Raw genomic sequence first — 18466 nt, forward strand, 5'->3', positions numbered from 1 at the left:
GACTTTAAAAAAAAAAATGTAAATGCCTAAATACGGGTGACGTGTGCACGCTTCTAAAATTTTTGACTATAAACGGATTAAGTCCGTCGTGGACCTGGTTTACCAGAATAAACCGAAACAATAGCGCGCCTGCGTTCAATATAAATACCCTCTCCTCTCTCCCCCATCGTATAATTCTAACGCTCTTCTCTCTCTCTCTCTCTCTCTCTCTCTCTCTCTCTCTCTCTCAAGAATTCCAAAAAGAAAAAATGGTGGCGACGAATCGAGTGCACATGCGACTGGCGAATGGCTCCATTATCTCTGAGGTGACATTCAATGGCATCAACCGCATATTGACGATAGTCACCGGCTCTCCCCACATTGTCCGGAACTGGATAAACACGACCCGCAGATTCAACACGCCCAGTGCCAGTTCCGGCCAGCCCCAAGTGGTTGGTCTCGAGGTCTCTTGCGTGCCCGACGGGAAGATTGTCCTCCTCCAACTATGCGTCGGCGGTCGCTGCCTCATTTACCGGTTCCAGCGCCCTTTGGAACCNCTCCTCCAACTATGCGTCGGTGGTCGCTGCCTCATTTACAAGTTCCAGCGCCCTTTGGAACCCTGTGGTGAGCTTCTTGCGTTCCTCGACAACAGCCAGTTCTGCTTCGTCGGGTATGGTATGGAGCAGGTCACCTACGGGCTGCAGAGGGAGCACGGCTTCTCGGTGAGGAATACGGCGGACCTCGGCGACATGGCGGCAAGTAAGCTGGGACGGGAGGATCTGCGGCGGGCCGGGCTGGAGCGCCTGGCGAGGGAGGTGATGCGGGTGGAGATAGAGGAGCCGGCTGAAGTGTGGACGAGTAATTGGAGGCGGCGAGACCTGAGCGACGAGCAGATCGCCTACGCCTGCGCCAAGGCCTTCGTCGCCTCCAAGCTCGGGCAGAGACTGTTAGATTGTTAGGAGTTCCATCCATTTTATGATCATCACGTTTCTTGGCGAATTGGACAACATGCATGGTATTGATGATATATAGTGTTCTTGATTGTTTTCTTCTTTTTCGTATTTCGCCCTCTCACTCCACTGTTCAGATGATCATAAAAAGTGTATTGCTAAAAGTGTAAACATACACATATACTATGCAGTAGGGGCTTCTTCTTCTATAATGATAGATGAAGCACACTTTAGATCAAGTTTTTGAATGTTATTCCAGGAAATTTACGGACCCGTATTCGCCTTAGTTTCGATCTTTCATCTTTAATTTCCTAAAGATTAAAGATTACAATTAAACTTCATTTGATATGGTTAAAGATTACAATTAAACTTCATTTGATATGGTTGCTTTATTTTTTGTAAAATATTTATTTCGTATAATTTGAAATGCAAGTAGATGACTTTTCTCTATTTTTATATTTTTGTGTAAGTTAAATTTAAGTTCGAGTTAAATTTATAATTAAAATTTCACATACACAATTAATTTTACAATTTGAATTTAAAATTTAATTTATAATTAACTTATGACTGATTAAATACAAAATTAAAAGTTGAGACATTAAAATTAGAATATTAATTCAAATTTAATTTCATAAATTAAATTATAATTTGAATCACATTTTAGTTTACTCTTTGACGTTAACTTCTAAATTCAAATATGAATTTATGATTTGAATTAATAGTTAAATTTAAATTAAATTTAACTTTAAATTATAATTCAAACTGCACATTTAAATTCATAATTTAAATTTAAGTATTAACAGTCAGAGAAAGACGAAGAGAGGGATATGACTAGTGAACATTTAAATTATCAAACTGAACATTTAAATTCATAATAGTCTAAGAGACAAACTTGAACATTTAAATTTATAATTCAAAATTTAAGTTTTAATAGTTAGAAAGAGAAGAGAGAGTGATATGAGCAAATGAATAGTGATCATTCAAAGGTTGGCTCAATTGGATGGGTTAGTGCAAAGATTACAATAAAAAGATGATGGTAAATCTAGTACTAAAAATGAAATTGCATATTCATCTCTCCATAGATGATGGAGCAACAAGGAATAGAGAGACTAGCTAGACAAAGAAAATATAGTTGCAAATAAAAAAAGGCTTTTTTGCATAAAAAATCAACTTATTTTGGCTTTTTGCAAAATCGGACCACCTTTTTCGTTTTTGCAGATTCGGTCCACTTTTTCAGCAAACTGACCAAAATACCCTTATATATTTTTCTCTCTCCTCTTTTTTTTCTCTCTCCTTTCTTCGATCCCGTCGCCGCGGACCCCAGCCCTAGACCGAGTCCCCATCTCCTCCTCGCCTCCTCGTCCTCGGCCCCACCCCTACCGCCTCCGCCGCCGCCGCCGCCGCCAACGTAGGAGGAGCGACGGCGTTGGTGGAGGAGAATGAGCGGCTGCGGCGGAGCAACGCAGCGGTGGTGGCGGAGTTGACCCCGAGCTTCGCGGCTTCTCCGCTCGTCGCAGCCCGCGGCCTGCGTGGCCTCGTTGACCAGCGCAAGTCGGCGGCCGCCAAGCCCGAGCTCAACAGCGCGAGCACCACCTCGAGCAGCTCCCTCACCATCGCCGACGAGCTTTCGACACCACCGCCACGAGATGGGGCTGCTGGGGCTATCGCTGTACGCCGACTCCGCCGAGCGCTGCGGCGTGTAAAACGTCTCCTCGTCCGNAAAACAGAACGATAGAAACAGAGAGGAGAGAGAAAGAGGAAAGAGAAAAAGTAATAAGGGTATTTTGGTCAGGCGGACGAAAAAACGGACCGAATCTGCAAAAACGAAAAAGGTGGCCCGATTTTGCAAAAGCCCAAAATAAGTGGATTTTTTATACAAATTGGCCATAAAAAAAGATGAAAAGAATGGAGGAAAAAGTCTTCTCCATCAACTGTAGGAGAGGCAGTATAATATGACGAATAGTTTGAGTTTTACAAGAAGTCTAGAATGTCAGAGTCGCATGCACCACATAATTTAATTGGGAATCAAATTATGTTTTTGGGATTTACTCATGGACATGATTGTTTAAAAAATTAAAACTTTTGTTTCAAAAGGATGGATTTGATTGATTATTATATACTTTAGGTGATGCATGGATAACATAGAAGACCACATCGATTTTAGTAAATTCGAATCAACAGTAAAATTCTACTTCACAGCTAATAATTTTTAGGGAAGTTTTTTTGAGTACCCCTTCAAAAGGTAATATTTACATAAATATATCTCTAAAAATTGAAATATCATAAATACTCCTCTATGTATGAAAAACTTTCAAAAGTAACTATTAAATAATTTTCCGTTAAAATTTTAATTAACGGAACTATTGTCATGTATCGGATTACCATGGCTTTTCGACCACGACAGACCAGTCGTATACACAAAAAATTTTTCTGTATATAAAACGATAACTGTACCTATAAATCAAAAGAAGCTACAACCACAAAGTAAGAGCTGCTAAAACTGAAAAGTAATATATAAAACCACGAGGGGTTCCAGTACATACAAATGCCTACAACACAACTCGCTCCAGCGAGTACCCTGACAACATCACAGTATGTACAAGAAAAATTCAAAACTACTTCTGGAAGATACTCCTCTAGTACTGCAGTAAGGCTGGAAGGGATCTAGCTCGCAACTCCCTTTCCACGATCAAAATCAGCAACAGCAGCAGCCGCGAACGAAGGCTCTGTAAAAAGGGATGAACAACTAGGTGTGAGAACTACTGCAAAAAGAAGTAGTCTTCAATGGGTACCGTCACCGACCTCAACGGCTCACCCTCTAAGTATACAGAAAGTATGCATAAGGATAGTGAAGGAAGCTCCTAAAACTCTACAGCTATATGCCACTATACTATCGCTAATCAACACTAACTATCTGTAGATATAAGAATGTGATCTCTGGCCCAATCTCACTAGAGACTATGAATGCACCCGTCCCGTCTGTCGAACCGAACCTGTACACCACCCCAAGAGTAGCCGATAGATATAATAATGTGATCTCTGGCCCAATTTTACAAGAGACTGCGGTACGCCCGTCTCGCCTGTCTAGGCTACATCGTACCCCAAAGAGTAGCCGGTCTAAGTAAAAAGGTCCGACAGGACTGCTGCAACTCCACCACATCACAACCTCACTAAAGGTAAAGAAAGGCGTCACTAACTACCACTGACCCAACCTCACACGAGCTGCCCAAACGGACCTACCCTGTCTGAATCTAACTCAAAAACTGTCCCAACATAAACTGCGACATCATCGTACAGAAACCTCATTCTGGAATGGCATTCATGGCCGCAACCCAACCGATCGAGTTTACAAGTGTCTATGCGAAGTTCATTCAGGCTCTCACATGCTGTAATCACTGTAAATGGTCAACTGATTTATCCACCAAAACTCACGTGCCCTTGGCATAATCTGCTGCAAATTGCATAAATCTGGGTCCACGGTCAACCCCGACAACACCCGATGGTCCAACACAGTCCACCTCTACCGTAACAACACACTCGGCTCCTCAGCGCGTGTGTAAATTCAACCTATACACATCTGAGTATCCACCTTGCACTAATAGCGGTAATACAGAAATCTGGGTCCACCGTCAACCCCAACGGCACTCGATAGTCCGAAGCATTTTAGACTCTACTGCATAATGACATCGGCATCCCAGCACGAGCATAACCTCAACCTACACTAGTCTGGGTATCCACTGCATACTAACGGCGGCGATACAAAAGAATCACAGCTTCTAAAGCTAAATCTGATAACTTTCAGAAATGACAGTGCAAGGTTCAATAGTTTTCTCCTATGTCAATTCTAAGTCAAACATGTAAAATTATAATTCTAACTTAACTCCAAATTCAGATTTTATACTCTAATCCATGACTTTGAGTACTATCAGGGAAATAAACCACTGATACATGTCGACGATGCTGAGCTTAGGAGGAGTTTCGACGATTTCGATAAACATTAATCCACCTCGAAAAGCTCGTCCAACTACGGCGAGAAGTCGAAAGAAGGAAAACACGCGCTCGCCCGGCCTCCCACGGCGCAACCGCGACGTACGTACGCTCGAACAGCCCTCCAGATCGACATCCAAAATCACACGAGCTTGAGCCACGACCTCCACCTCGAACACGATCAAGAACTAGAGAGAGAGAGCAGCAATCCAAAAACCTCTTTCTTTGTCTCTCTAGACATAAATAAAGAGGTGGGGATAAGATAGATATTAACGCCACTTCAAATAACCAAAAAGCTCCTCACTAACTCAAAATTACAGCTGGAGTATCGGTACCTGATTTGGTTATCGGTACTCGGGCCTCTCAGCCCGCCAGTTCGCACATAGTGTATCGGTACCAGCCCGATGCTGTACGGTACTCAGCATGAGTTGGTGCAACCCGAGAGCATTTTGTTATGAAATTACACTGGGGTATCGGTACTCCTTTGCCCGGTACCGGTACTCAACACTAAAAATCTGCACCTTGTAGATTTCAGCGTCAGAACTCCACTCTTGCCTCGCGTCGAGTCCGTTTTGCGTTCATTTCGCGCAAAAACTACATCGACTTGTCCTGACACCCTCCATATGTGTCGACAAGCCTCATTAGATGCTGAGATCTCACAGGCAACCCAAAAACCAGGGATGCTACAACTATATACCCATTTTACTCTTATCACAATTGCTTTTATAAAATTTTCAAAAAAAAAAAAAAATTATTCAATGCCCTTCTAAAAGTTTATATTTTCACTAATATCCCTATACAAATTGAAATATTATAAATGCCACTTTAATTTTGAAAAACTTTCAAAACTACCTTTATATGTAATTTTCTGTCGAAGTTAAATAAACGGTAAGAAAATTCCTATTATACCCCTTGTTCTTCTTTTCATCAATGCTCTTTGACTTTTAACTCATGAATATACTTTACTTATACTTATTAGTGAATTAATTATATTATTTGAAAAATATTAAACAAAATACTATAGAAGTTCTCTAATTAGATGCTAATAAGTAATTTCATAAAAGTTATTAATAAATCTTTTAAAATTAGTAATAAAAATCAATTTCATAATAATTATAGAATGTTATGAAAAAATTACGAAAAGATTTTCATCTATATTTCTTATCATAGAAAATATATGGAACTCTCTCAACAATAAGCTATTTTGAAGTAGCTTTTCAACTTTATTATATATTTTCTCACTCTCTTCTCTTTTATTTGTTTTGATTTATTTCAAGCATTAAAATGAGAATTAATAAATTTACGCAATAATTGTATCAATTTATGGCAGTTTTGATTGGCTATTTTGCTGAAGAATTAACAACTTATAGCAAATGAACAACTTAATTTTGACAAATTTGTCAATATATGGACCAAAGAAAAGTTTTAAAAAAAAAGTTTATTAGCCTATTTCAAAATAATCTATATTTGAAGGGTCGTATACACATTATTTCCACTAGTTAATAGGAAAGTAAATAATGGCTATACCGCTATGAGATTCAAAATAAGGGAAAAAATAGTCAATTTTATATTTAATATATTTTTATATAATAAAAAAAGTGGATTAAAACTATAGAAACTTACGAAGGTTAACAATGAGGGTAAATTTGAAATAAAATAGGTATTTAAAGGGGCATTTGTGATATTACAAATTTTGCAAGGGTATCTATAATACTTCTAATCTTCCGAAGGGTATGAATGAAATTACCCTAACTTTTATATATGCGCTCAATTTTCTTCGCTGAACTCTTATCCATTTTTAAATTCCCCTACTCTCTCCTCCCTCTTCTTCAAACACCCTTCTCTCTCTCTACTTCGCTTTTTCTTTCTGTTAGGATTTGATTAGATTTGTAGTTGATTTTCTTATTGTATTAGGATTAATATTTAAATCTGTTGAAGATAAATTAAGATTTAAATATTAATTAGAAGATAAACCTAACTATATTAGGATTAATATTTAAATCTATTAGAGATTAATTAAGATAGATTTAGATATTAATTAAAGTAAAAATCCTAAACATGTTAGGATTGAGGTACGTTTTGGTGGAGCTTTATAAATAGCTCTTGATGGGTTGTTTTTGGGGATGTATGGCTGGAGCTTTGGGTGTGCCGTATCAAGAGAGAGAGAGAGAAAGAGTTATTCATGCTTTGAGTGCACCTAGTGCACAAGTGCACGAAGATGTGTTGTCTTTTAGGTTTATAGAAGACGTGAGAAGGGTAGGAGAGATTCAAAAAAAGGGCTCGGGTTGTAGTTTCTCAGGTGTAATCTTTTCTTATTTAATGAATCTTATTTTACCCGCATATTTTTTGTTTTTGGTTTTCTCTCTTTTGTGGTTGTATCAATTTTTGCTGAGGAGACGGGTTTAAGGTAAAAACCCGATTTGACGCTTCCGTTGCGGAATCCCAACAATTGGTACTGAATCCACAGCAGTCGGTATCGGAGCGGGTTGCGGATTCACCAAATCCGATACCGGGGCGAATACCGGATTCCCAACACATTCCCTTTCTCTCTCTGTAACGAGCCAACGACAAAGCCAAGGAGGAAAGAATTCGAAGAAGTAGAAGAAAATGTTGACAGAGATGGCCACGAAATTCGAAATCGAAAAGTTCGACGGCAAGAACAATTTCGGATTATAGCAGATTAAAGTACGGGCGATCCTCGTACAACAAGAGTTGGACAAGACGTTGAACGGGAAGGGGGCGAAGCCGACGGAGGTTATGGATGCGGCATAGACGAAGATGGAACGGAAGGCGTTAAGCACGCTTCATCTATTATTATCAGATGAGGTTCTTCTTTACAACATAGTTAGCGAGACGACACCAACGAAGTTGTGGAAGAAATTGGAAGATCTGTACATGATCAAATCTTTGACGAATAAATTGTATCTGAAGCAGCGATTGTTTACACTGCGGATGCAGGAAGCGACAAGTGTACATGAGCATCTTAACGAATTTAATAAGGTGGTGGCCCAGTTGACTAGCATCAAAGTCAATCTGGATAACGAAGACAAGGCGCTGATTTTACTATCTTTGTTACCGGCGACATGTGAGCATCTGGTGACTACGTTGCTTTATGGTAAGGAGACCATAAGCGTGGAGGGGGTCACGACGGTGCTTCTCTCAAATGAGATGCAGAAGATTACTCAGGAGTCGGTCACGCAGAGCCGGGATATTGCTTTAGTGGTGAGAGCGAAGAAGGAGGTAACAATATCGGCGATCGGAAATCGACAGTAGAAGCCGTTATCTGAGGTGGAGTGCTTCTACTATCACAGAAAAAGACATATCAAGCGCAACTGTCAGGAACTTCAAAATGATCTGAAGGAGTTAAAGCGACAGAAGGAGAAAACTGTCATGAACTAGGACGATGCGATAACAACGATGGCACAGGCGGTAGAATCGAAGATGATCGATTCTGACGTGTTATATGCCGCGACCGAGGTGCTAAAATTTCGGATGACGCGTGAGTGCTCGATTCGGCATGTTCCTTTCATGTCTGCCCGGAGAAGGAGTCTTTTACCACCTATAAAGCGATCAAGTGTAGAAAAGCGCTAATGGGGAATAGGACGGCGTGCAAAGTTTTGGGCGTCGGCACGGTGAAAATCCGAATGCATGATGGGGTCGTGAGGACGCTGACAGGTGTGCGACACGTTTTTGGATTGAGACGAAATTTGATCTCGTTACGTGCATTGGACTCGAAGGGTTGCGATATTTCGGCTTCAGGTGGAGTTATGAGGGTCCGAAAATGAGATCGGGTCATGTGCGAGGTGAACAAGCGCGAGAACTTATACGATCTAAACGGAAGCACAGTCAGAACGGAAGCGAAAACGGTTTGAGTTCCAAAAGTTCGCGGAGGTGCAGTCGCTCGAGGCGAAGCGACGGATGCGACGACATCGAGCAGAAGAGACAAGCTCAAGATGGAGCTTGCATGGTGAGCTCGACGCAGCGGTTGAAGACTACAAATCCAACCAGGGTGGAGAATGTTAGGATTTGGTTAGATTTGTAATTGATTTTCTTGTATAAATTAAGATTTAAATATTAATAAGAGATTAATATTTAAATCTGTTGAAGATAAATTAAGATTTAAATATTAATGAGAGATTAATATTTAAATCCATTAGAGATTAATTAAGATAGATTTAAATATTAATTAAAGTAGAAATCCTAAATATATTAGGATTGGGGTACGTTTTGGTGGAGTTTTATAAATAGCTCTTGATGAGTTGTTTTTGGGGATGTACAGCTAGAGCTTTGGGTGTGTCGTACCAAGAGAGAGAGAGTTATTCATGCTTTGAGTGCACNAATGAGAGATTAATATTTAAATCCATTAGAGATTAATTAAGATAGATTTAAATATTAATTAAAGTAGAAATCCTAAATATATTAGGATTGGGGTAAGTTATTCATGCTTTGAGTGCACCTAGTGCATTGGTGCACGTAGATGGGTTGTCTTTTAGGTTTATAGAAGACGAGAGAAGGGTAGGAGAGATTCAAAAAGTGGGCTCGGGTTGGAGCTACTCTGTTACAGAAGAGTAGTTAGGTGTAATCTTCTCTTATTTAATGAATCTTATTTTACCCGCATATTTTTTGTTTTTGTTTTTTCTCTCTTTTGTGATTGTATCAGCTTTTGCTGAGGAGATGGGTTTATGGTAAAAATCTGATTTGACGCTTTCATTGTGGAATCCCAACAATCGGTACCAAATCCACAACAGTCGGTATTGGAATAGGTTGCGGATTCATGAAATCCGGTACTGGGGCGAGTACCAGATTCCCAACACTTTCCCTCTCTCTCTCTGTAACGAGCCAACGACAAAACCAAGGAGGAAAGAATTCGAAGAAGTAGAAGAAAATGTTGGCGACGTGCCGGCTGACCCTGGTGAGCAACGATAGGACCTTGGCCGTGGTGACCTTCGCCGATGGCCACCGCATCTACACGACCGTCACCAACTCCGCCATCATCATCGCCAACTGGATCAATGAAACCGTCCAAGACTGCACCAACGGCGGCCGCTACATCGTCAGCCTGGAGGTCGCCTGCCAGCGGAACTGCAACATCGTCCTTGTCCAGTTCATCGTCCGCGACCACTGCCTCATCTACCAGCTGCTGCACCACGGCAAAGCCCACCCCCCTCGCGAGTTCTACGAGTTTCTTATCGACACCTGTTAAATATGTCTCGAATTCTAGTACTGCATGATTTTCTAACCCAATTCTGTTTTAATTATCCCATTAAGTTAAGTTTAGATTATGCTTAATTTTATTGAGATATTCCTAATCTTAGTGAGTTTATATTCCTAGTTGTATTGGAATTTAGCCACTATTATAAATATACACTTTATTCCATTAGTTTAGTGCAGAAGATGAGAGAGAGAATATGGATGTATTTTTGGGATTAGGGTTTATTTTTCTTCTCTCTTTCTCGATTGTCTTTTGATATTTTCGCTCCTGACGAACTAGATCTTTCTGGTTTTATTCAACCAAACTGCTATCAGAACCGGAGTGTTCTTTTGGGTGTTTAAGACGTCGACGAATTTGAGATCGAGAAGTTTGATCGCTTCAGCAGTTTCGCCCTACGACAAGTTGTCTTTCTGATGCAACAGAAGTTGCAAAAGCCGTAGTTGGAGATAAGAGGATTGGCACTTCAAAGAATCCCGCAGATTTGCTCAGTAAGTTTTAGGCGATCATGGTCAAGTATTTCGTAAACTTTTTTGTTTGTGCAGTAGCACTTCAAGAGTTTTTTGAAATTTTGGTGGAGAAGACAGAGAATTCAAGTTAAGGTGGAGATTGTTAAATATGTCTCGAATTCTTGTACCGCAAGGTTTTCTAACCCAATTCTGTTTTAATTATTCCATTAAGTTAAGTTTAGATTATACCTAATTTTATTGAGATATTTTTAATCTTAGTGGGTTTGTATTCCTAGTTGTATTAGGATTTAGCCACTACTATGAATGTACCTTTTATTCCATTGGTTTAGTGTGGAAGATGAGAGAGAAAATATAGATGTATTTTTGGAATTAGGGTTTTGTGAAAGAGGCATATTTTGTACATCACTTTGATTATAATGAAGATATCTGCTCCGTAGACCGGTGGCCGAACCACGTAAATTTTCTGTGCTTTATTTTTCTTCTCTCTTTCTCGATTGTCTTTCAGTATTTTTGCACCCGATGAACTAGATCTTCTCGGTTTTAGTTCTACCCACGCCCGGTTCTGCTTCATTGGGGCCGGCGTGGAGGTGGTCGCTTATGGGCTGCAGAGGGAGCACGCCTTCTCGGTGAGGAATACGGCGGACCTCGGCGACACAGCAGCAGTGAGGCAGGGCCGGGAGGATCTATGGCGGGCCGGGCTGGAACGCCTGGCGAGAGAGGTGATGCAAGTGGAGATGGAGGAGCCGGCTGAAGTGTGGAGGAGTAATTTGGGGAGGCGAGACCTGAGCAACGAGACGATCGCCTACGCCTGCGCCAAGGCCTACGTCGCCTCCAAGCTCAGGCGGGGGCTGTTAGATTGTTAGGAGTTCCATCCATTTCTTGATCATCACGTTTCTTGTTGATCGGATTGGAGAAGATGCATGTGTGTAATCATTCATGTTGGGCATTCGTGTTCTTGGTTTTTTCTTTTTTCCTTTTCTTTCTTTTTCCTTCTCCACTCTAAAGACAATCAATGCAAAGTAGAAGCCTGATAAGTGTAAAGCTCGAGCAAATTACTCGAAGATTACCATTAAGCTTCACTTGATATGGTTGCTTTTTTTTTTTTTCTGATAAAAATATTAATTCTGCTAATTTGAAATGCAAGTAAAAGAATTTTCTATAATTTTGCAAACTCGTAAAGAATTTCCTTCAAGTGATGGACGATGGATTAATAACGTAAAAGAATTTTAAATGCAAACAAAAATGCTTGCTCTTTATTTTTATGTTATTTTCCAAATAAATACTTTGAAATGTAATAATTACAAGCAATCCACCTACCATTCTTTCAATATTTCTTATAAAAAAAATATTCAAAAAAAATAAAATACGAAAACTGTTGGCATTCGGTTAAATCGAATCGGGTGCGCCGATGATCGGGCTCGATCCGACGGTTATTACGTTATCTAATTGGATTAGGATTAATCTCACTTTTAAATTGAAAAGCTAATTAGAGATAAATCCTAATCATATTAGGATAACAATTAATAACCGATTTGGCCTTATCTCATACTCTATTAGGATTTTGAAATCCCTTATAAATATACAGATGATCCCACATAAAACATGAATGGAAAAAAAAAGTGAATAAGAAAACAAACGAGAGATACTACATACGGAAAAAGAAAGTGAATAATAAAACAAACGAGAGATACTACATACGGAAAAAGAAAGTGAATAAGAAAACAAAAGAGAGATACTATATCCTCCATTAACGTATTATTCTAAGGGGACTTGAACAGTAGATTCGCTATCGTACTCATTTGTAGTTCGATCCACCGAGGGTTCGAAGCGTTAGAAGACCTTAAAGGACGATCCAAGGACATGTGAATCCACCTCTACGATCCGGGCTCATCGCGTTGTAGCACGAATCGCTTCCGCAAAAAGGTACGAACGAATACTTTCGCTGCGTTCTACAAAAACAATACAAAAAAAAATCTTAAATTTTTCTTTTTTTTTATAGAGATAGTTTTCAATATATCCCTATAAAGTATTCAGTATCAAATATATTTTTTTTTAAATTCCAAGATATATACATTTATATAATTTTGTCCCTACAAGCTGACTATCGTTAGTCAACCATTAAATCTTCACCATTTAGAGTTTTATCCCCTCAATGAAAATAGTTAATATAAGTTTGTTTTGAATTTATACCTAAACTAGACTGGAATACTATTAATAGCACCAATGACTTGGTGCTATTAAGTTTTCTACATTTGGATTAAAAAATGTGCGGTTAGGATGATGTGGGCCCTAGGGTTGAATAGGTGGTTAGTTGAATAGTATAATCGAACGGATGAAAATGATAAAAGAGCTAAATTTAACGACAAAAAACTTGATAGCACCAAATATTTTGTGCTATGATAGTATCCCAGCCGGACTCTTTATACCTTATCGTTAGCATATAATTTTTTTAAAGGGTCCATTTAGCTGGAGTTTGAATGCTAAGTCATGCCTATAGCCCACACAGCCCTCCCCCAAAGATATATGAGTGTCGGGCGGGTTTCCTTAAGCTAAAAGCCCAAATTTGCTTTACTCGCCCAAAATGTAAATTTAATTAAATAAAAAGAGATCAAACTTGTTAGTTGTCAAAAGCTTAAGCTGTGTTTGGTTTCCCTGAAAACTACTCCAAAAATTAATTTTCAGTTAAAAAAATAACTATTTAATGTTTGGTTATCTGTAAAAAAGTTATCTCAGAAAAGTTTCTTCTACGAATACGCTAACAAAATTTGAATTTTCGTTTTCCGCTCCATAAAAGCTAAAAACAAAGAGCTATAGTGAAATACATGGGGTCACTTGACTTTATGCACACTGAGGATGGGCTTCAACTTGTGGACCGCCTAAGAGAATTAGGCTGGAATACTATTAATAGCACATATGACTTGGTGCTATTAAATATTTTGCCTTTTGATTAAAAAAATGTGCAGTTAGAATGACGTGGGCCCTCAAAGATTGAGTGGGTAGTTAGTTAAATAATATAATCGAACGGATGAAAAATAATAAAAAAGGTAAATCTAACGGCAAAAAACTTAATAGCATCAAATGTTTCGTGCTATTGATAGTATTCTAGCCAGACTATCTACACTATATATAAAAGTACGTATTTTAAATTTCGGTAGGTCGACAGACCCATTTTTGGCGGAAATTGAAAAAAAAAAATTGATTCCTCTTTTGTTACGTACAATAAATAACAGAATTGAACAAACTTTTAATTCCTCTTTATTTCTACAACAGAAAAAAATTTTATGCTTATCTAAATTTTTGCCTACAACAGAAAAAAAAATTATGCTTATCTAAATTTTTACCAACCGAAAAATATCTACTATGAATCTATATTTTAATTAGAAATTTGTTTATTTTTTTTATCTCTAAAATAGAAAAAAATTATGCTTATCCAAGAATATATTGTAGATATTTTCTAATAAAATATAACATATAAATTTACAAAATATTTTTATTCTAAATTCTTAAATCAATATGATTTATAATTTTTTATTAATTTAAAATAAATTAAAATAATTGTTACGTGCATTGGTACGTACACTCAACTAGTATATATAAAAGCACATATTTTAAATTTCGGTCTGTCGACAGACCCATTTTTTGGCAGGAATTGAAAAAAAATTGATTGCTCTTTTGTTACGTAAAATAAATAACAGAATTGAACAAACTTTTAATTCCTCTTTATTTCTACAACAGAAAAAAAAATTTTTGCCTACAATAGAAAAACAAATTTATGCTTATCTAAATTTTTACCAACCGGAAAATATCTACTATAAGTCTATATTTTAATTCAAAATTTATTTAATTCTTTTTTTATCTCTATCTATAATATAATATCTACACTATCTATACTATATATAAAATCACGTATTTTAAAATAGTAAAAAAATATATTTATCCAAATTTTTGCTAACCGAAAAATATCTACTATGAATCTATATTTTAATTAGAAATTTGTTTATTTTTTTTTATCTCTAGAATAGGAAAAAATTATGCTTATCCAAATTCTTGCTTGAATATCTACTGTAAATCTATATTTCAATTCAAAATATAAAATTAATTTAAATTTTGGGACTATCAACATATTACAAAGGAAATAATTTAAAGATAGATTAGTTGATAAATTTATAAATCATATTTTTGAATTAATATGATGTACAAATTTATGATCAATTTTTAAAATATTATGATAAATTTTAAAACTTTTTGAAATAAAAATATACGATTATAATCAATCTGTTAAAAAATAGCACTTTTATCCATCTATTTTACATTAAAATTTAAATTTGAGTTTAAATTATGAATTAAATTAAATTTTTAATTTTGATACTCAAATCTGTATTCATCTATTTTACATTAAAATTTAAATTTGAGTTTAAATCGTGAATTAATTTATTTTTAATTTTTGATATCAAAATTGAATTTAATTATATAATGTATCAAAATTAAATTTTTAAATTTTAAAATAAATGTCAATTAATTTTGATGCTTTTAGTTTAAAACACTTATTTAAAATATTAATTAGATTTATTGAAATTAAAAAATATATAAAATATCTAATGTATATAAAAGAACATATTGTAGATATTTTCTAATAAAAATAACATCATAAATTTACAAAATATTTTATTCTAAATTCTTAATCAATATGATTTATAATTTTTATTAATTTAAAATAAATTAAATAATTGTTACGTGCATTTGTACGTTACACTCAATAGTATATATATATATACTATATATATATATATATATATATATATATATATATATATATATAGCTAGCTAAGCTGGTATACTATAGTACGGAGGTCTCCGTGGTACCAAGTTGTTTTCAATAATGACTCTTCTAAATCAACGATCAGTTTCATTAGATTTGATCTACACTATTAAAAATATTTGGAAACTAAATTTCATAATTTTTTGAGTGCGAGATGTTGGAAATATCAAGTGTGTACGAGTAGGAGATGTTTAAATTTGTCCACATTAGAATTTATTTAAAATATTTCCAGTTCATATGTGATAAAAAATAAATATTGCTAATTATCTTAGATATTCCTAATTTATATGGGATAGGAAATAAATCTAAGGGTGCGTTTGGTTCGCGCTATCTTTTAAAGATTCCTACTAATCCAATAAAAATAAAAAAGTATGACGGAATTTAGGTAAACGCACTAAGTAATCTAGTTGGTAATACTGGATTCACTTGGGAATAAGATTCACCCCAAAGTACTAATCTCATTCCCTTGAGGGAAGGTGGGTATCCTCATATTAATAGATTGGGGTAATCATAATATGTCTAATCTCTTTCTTTCTTCTTACCCACCCGCTAATTGATATTATTTTTCTTTACACTTTAACCTTATATCTCTCTCTAAACTTTTTTTTTCTCTCTCTAAACTAAGCTTTCTCTCTCTCTTTCTAAAATTTCAACTCTCTCACTTCCTCTAATTTCGACTATATTTTTCTTTCTATTTTTTTAATTATGCTCTTTCTCTCTAACTTATACTCTCTCTCCCTTTTTTTCTGAAACTTTTGATAACATTATCTAAAATTAAATAAATAAATTAATTAATTAGTTGAATATTTTTTGTAATATTAAATAACATTGCTAATTAATATTACCGTGCGAACCAAACACAGGAATTCCACATCTTAGTAATAGGATGAATAGGAATAAGATTCTCGGATATCTTTTATTCCTAATAATCTTTCATAATGCGAACCAAACGCACCCTAAATGATAAATTATAATCTCTTTAAATTTCTATTTATATGAGATTCAATTAGAATATGATTAGAAGTAAAGTGTTCCTTATAGCCTATAAATATATGAAGTATTGGCCACATATGAGATGTAAAAAAAAAAATTAATTAATCTCTCTATGAAATTCTCTCTCTTGGATTCGTTATAGGACACCATCAGAAACCTTAGGGCGGTGTGCTGCGATCAACTCTAATAGCCGATTTGTAACGAGAAAGAATAAATTTTTGGCGGATTAACGAGTTCGCAAAATAGGACAAAATCCGATTATGATAACTTCAGCATAAATTCCGCTACAAAAAGGCATATAAAATTTTATTAATTTTTGTGAATTAATTTGGATATTAATTTTATCCAACAAATATGAATTCATATTGAAAAAATAGCTATTGGGGCTTTCCGTTTTAATAATCCAAATAAAAATCTGAATCCCAAGAAAAAGAAAAAATTCGAAACCAAATTCAAAAAAGATTCGAATTCAAAAATCAAAATGTATATACGAATCTTATTAATGTAGAATTCTAATTCAGATCTGACAATTTCCGTATTCAGAGTTGGGTTGGTAGTATCCGATCGATCTTTCCGCTAAACTCTTTTAGCCATTATATATTCCCCCTACTCTCTCCTCCCTCTGCTTCTAACGCCTCTTTCCCTTGCTCTTTCGCTCTTTCTTTCGCCAAAGAAAGAATATGTCTTCAACGTCGCAACCGAAGGAGGAAGAGAAAATGTCGGCAAAGAAGGACAAGAAAATGTCGGCAACGAGCGAACCGTTCCTGATGGACGACGACTGGACCTTGACAGAGGTGATCTTTGCCCGTGCCCACCGCATCTCCACGACCGTCACCCACTCCGACGTCGTTGTCACAAGGTGGATCGGCGAAACAGTCGGAGGCTGCGGCGGCGGCAGCTCCAAGCCTGACCAACGCCCCATCGTCGGTCTGGAGGTCGCCTGTCAGCCGAACGGCAACATCGTGCTCCTCCAGCTCTGCGTCAGCAACCGCTGCCTCATCTACCAGCTGCTGCACCGCGACCACGACACCTGCCCGCCTTACGAGCTCTTTTTGTTCCTCAACAGCACCCGGTTCTGCTTCGTCGGGGCCGGCGTGGAGGTGGTGGCCTACGGGCTGCGGAGGGAGCACGGCTTCTTTGTGAGGAATAAGGCGGACCTCGGCGACGCGGCGGCGACGAGGCTGGGCCGGGAGGATCTGCGGCGGGCGGGGCTGGAGCGGCTGGCGAGGGAGGTGATGCGGGTGGAGATGGACACGCCGGCGGAAGTGCGGAGGAGCGAGTGGTGGCGGCGAGACCTGAGCCATGAGCAGATCGCCTGCGCGTGCGCCCGCGCCTTCGCCTCCTACGAGCTCGGGAGGATACTCATAAAACAAAGTTAAAAGCAAATTAGAGCAATAGATGAGCGATAGATGAGCATAGTTAGATTTATTTTATTTTATTTGTTATTAAAAAGATTTCTTCATTAATTTGTTAGTCTGTTGGGTGAGTTATGATTATTCAAAAATTTATGAACCGTACACTGTTGGTAACGAAATAAGATAAGAACTAAGCAGATTAGAGAGATTAATTACTAGTTAAGTCTGTGATGGGTCGATCCTAAATGCATAATAAAAAAAATAAGATAAGAACTAACACTATATTTATAATAGTGTTCAAATTTAAAACTAACAAAATATTTGAAATTTGCAATCATTACATATTTTACAAATTCAAAAAATCTAAAAACCAATGATATATTTATATGGGAGAACTATAAAAAATCTCATATGAAAGAGAACTAAGCAGTGACTAACAAATATATAAAAAATTATACCATATTTGTAACTATAAGTTTGCAAATCAGATAAAAAAAAAAGAGTGCAAAAAATGAAAAAAAAGATGCATGTAAGATATACCGATATATTAGTTAGTAACATTCGAAAATATAGAGAAGAAATATCAATAATATTAACAAAAGTTCTGAAACAGAAATTCATTCACTACAAAAGGTGGAGTAAATTAATATAGGAGTTCATAGAAACAGTAGTTAATAGAAACAGAAATTCATTCACTACAAAAG

General features: G+C 36.8%; 3 protein-coding genes across 3 annotated transcripts; all 3 read left to right on the forward strand.

Moving 5' to 3' along the window:
* Positions 249–938, forward strand: LOC109714629. Its single transcript, XM_020239325.1, has one exon. The coding sequence runs from the start codon at positions 249–251 to the stop codon at positions 936–938; it is 690 nt and encodes a 229-aa protein (XP_020094914.1).
* Positions 9802–11458, forward strand: LOC109714630. Its single transcript, XM_020239326.1, has 3 exons — positions 9802–10114; positions 10471–10564; positions 11101–11458. The coding sequence occupies exons 1-3, from the start codon at positions 9802–9804 to the stop codon at positions 11456–11458; spliced, it is 765 nt and encodes a 254-aa protein (XP_020094915.1).
* On the forward strand, positions 17088–17786 carry LOC109714631. Its single transcript, XM_020239327.1, has one exon. It carries the CDS (start codon positions 17088–17090, stop codon positions 17784–17786), a length of 699 nt encoding a protein of 232 aa, XP_020094916.1.

This window comes from Ananas comosus, linkage group 8, assembly GCF_001540865.1.
Source record: "Ananas comosus cultivar F153 linkage group 8, ASM154086v1, whole genome shotgun sequence".
Taxonomy (NCBI): domain Eukaryota; kingdom Viridiplantae; phylum Streptophyta; class Magnoliopsida; order Poales; family Bromeliaceae; genus Ananas; species Ananas comosus.

Bases quoted from the DNA above. Each gene is read 5' to 3' on its own strand.
- LOC109714630 (XM_020239326.1), top strand. From the start codon at position 9,802: ATGTTGGCGACGTGCCGGCTGACCCTGGTGAGCAACGATAGGACCTTG. The intron at 10,115-10,470 runs GTTAAATATGTC...TGGGTGTTTAAG, and splicing joins CGAGTTTCTTATCGACACCT to ACGTCGACGAATTTGAGATC. The intron at 10,565-11,100 runs GTAGTTGGAGAT...ATTGTCTTTCAG, and splicing joins CAACAGAAGTTGCAAAAGCC to TATTTTTGCACCCGATGAAC.
- LOC109714631 (XM_020239327.1), top strand. From the start codon at position 17,088: ATGTCTTCAACGTCGCAACCGAAGGAGGAAGAGAAAATGTCGGCAAAG.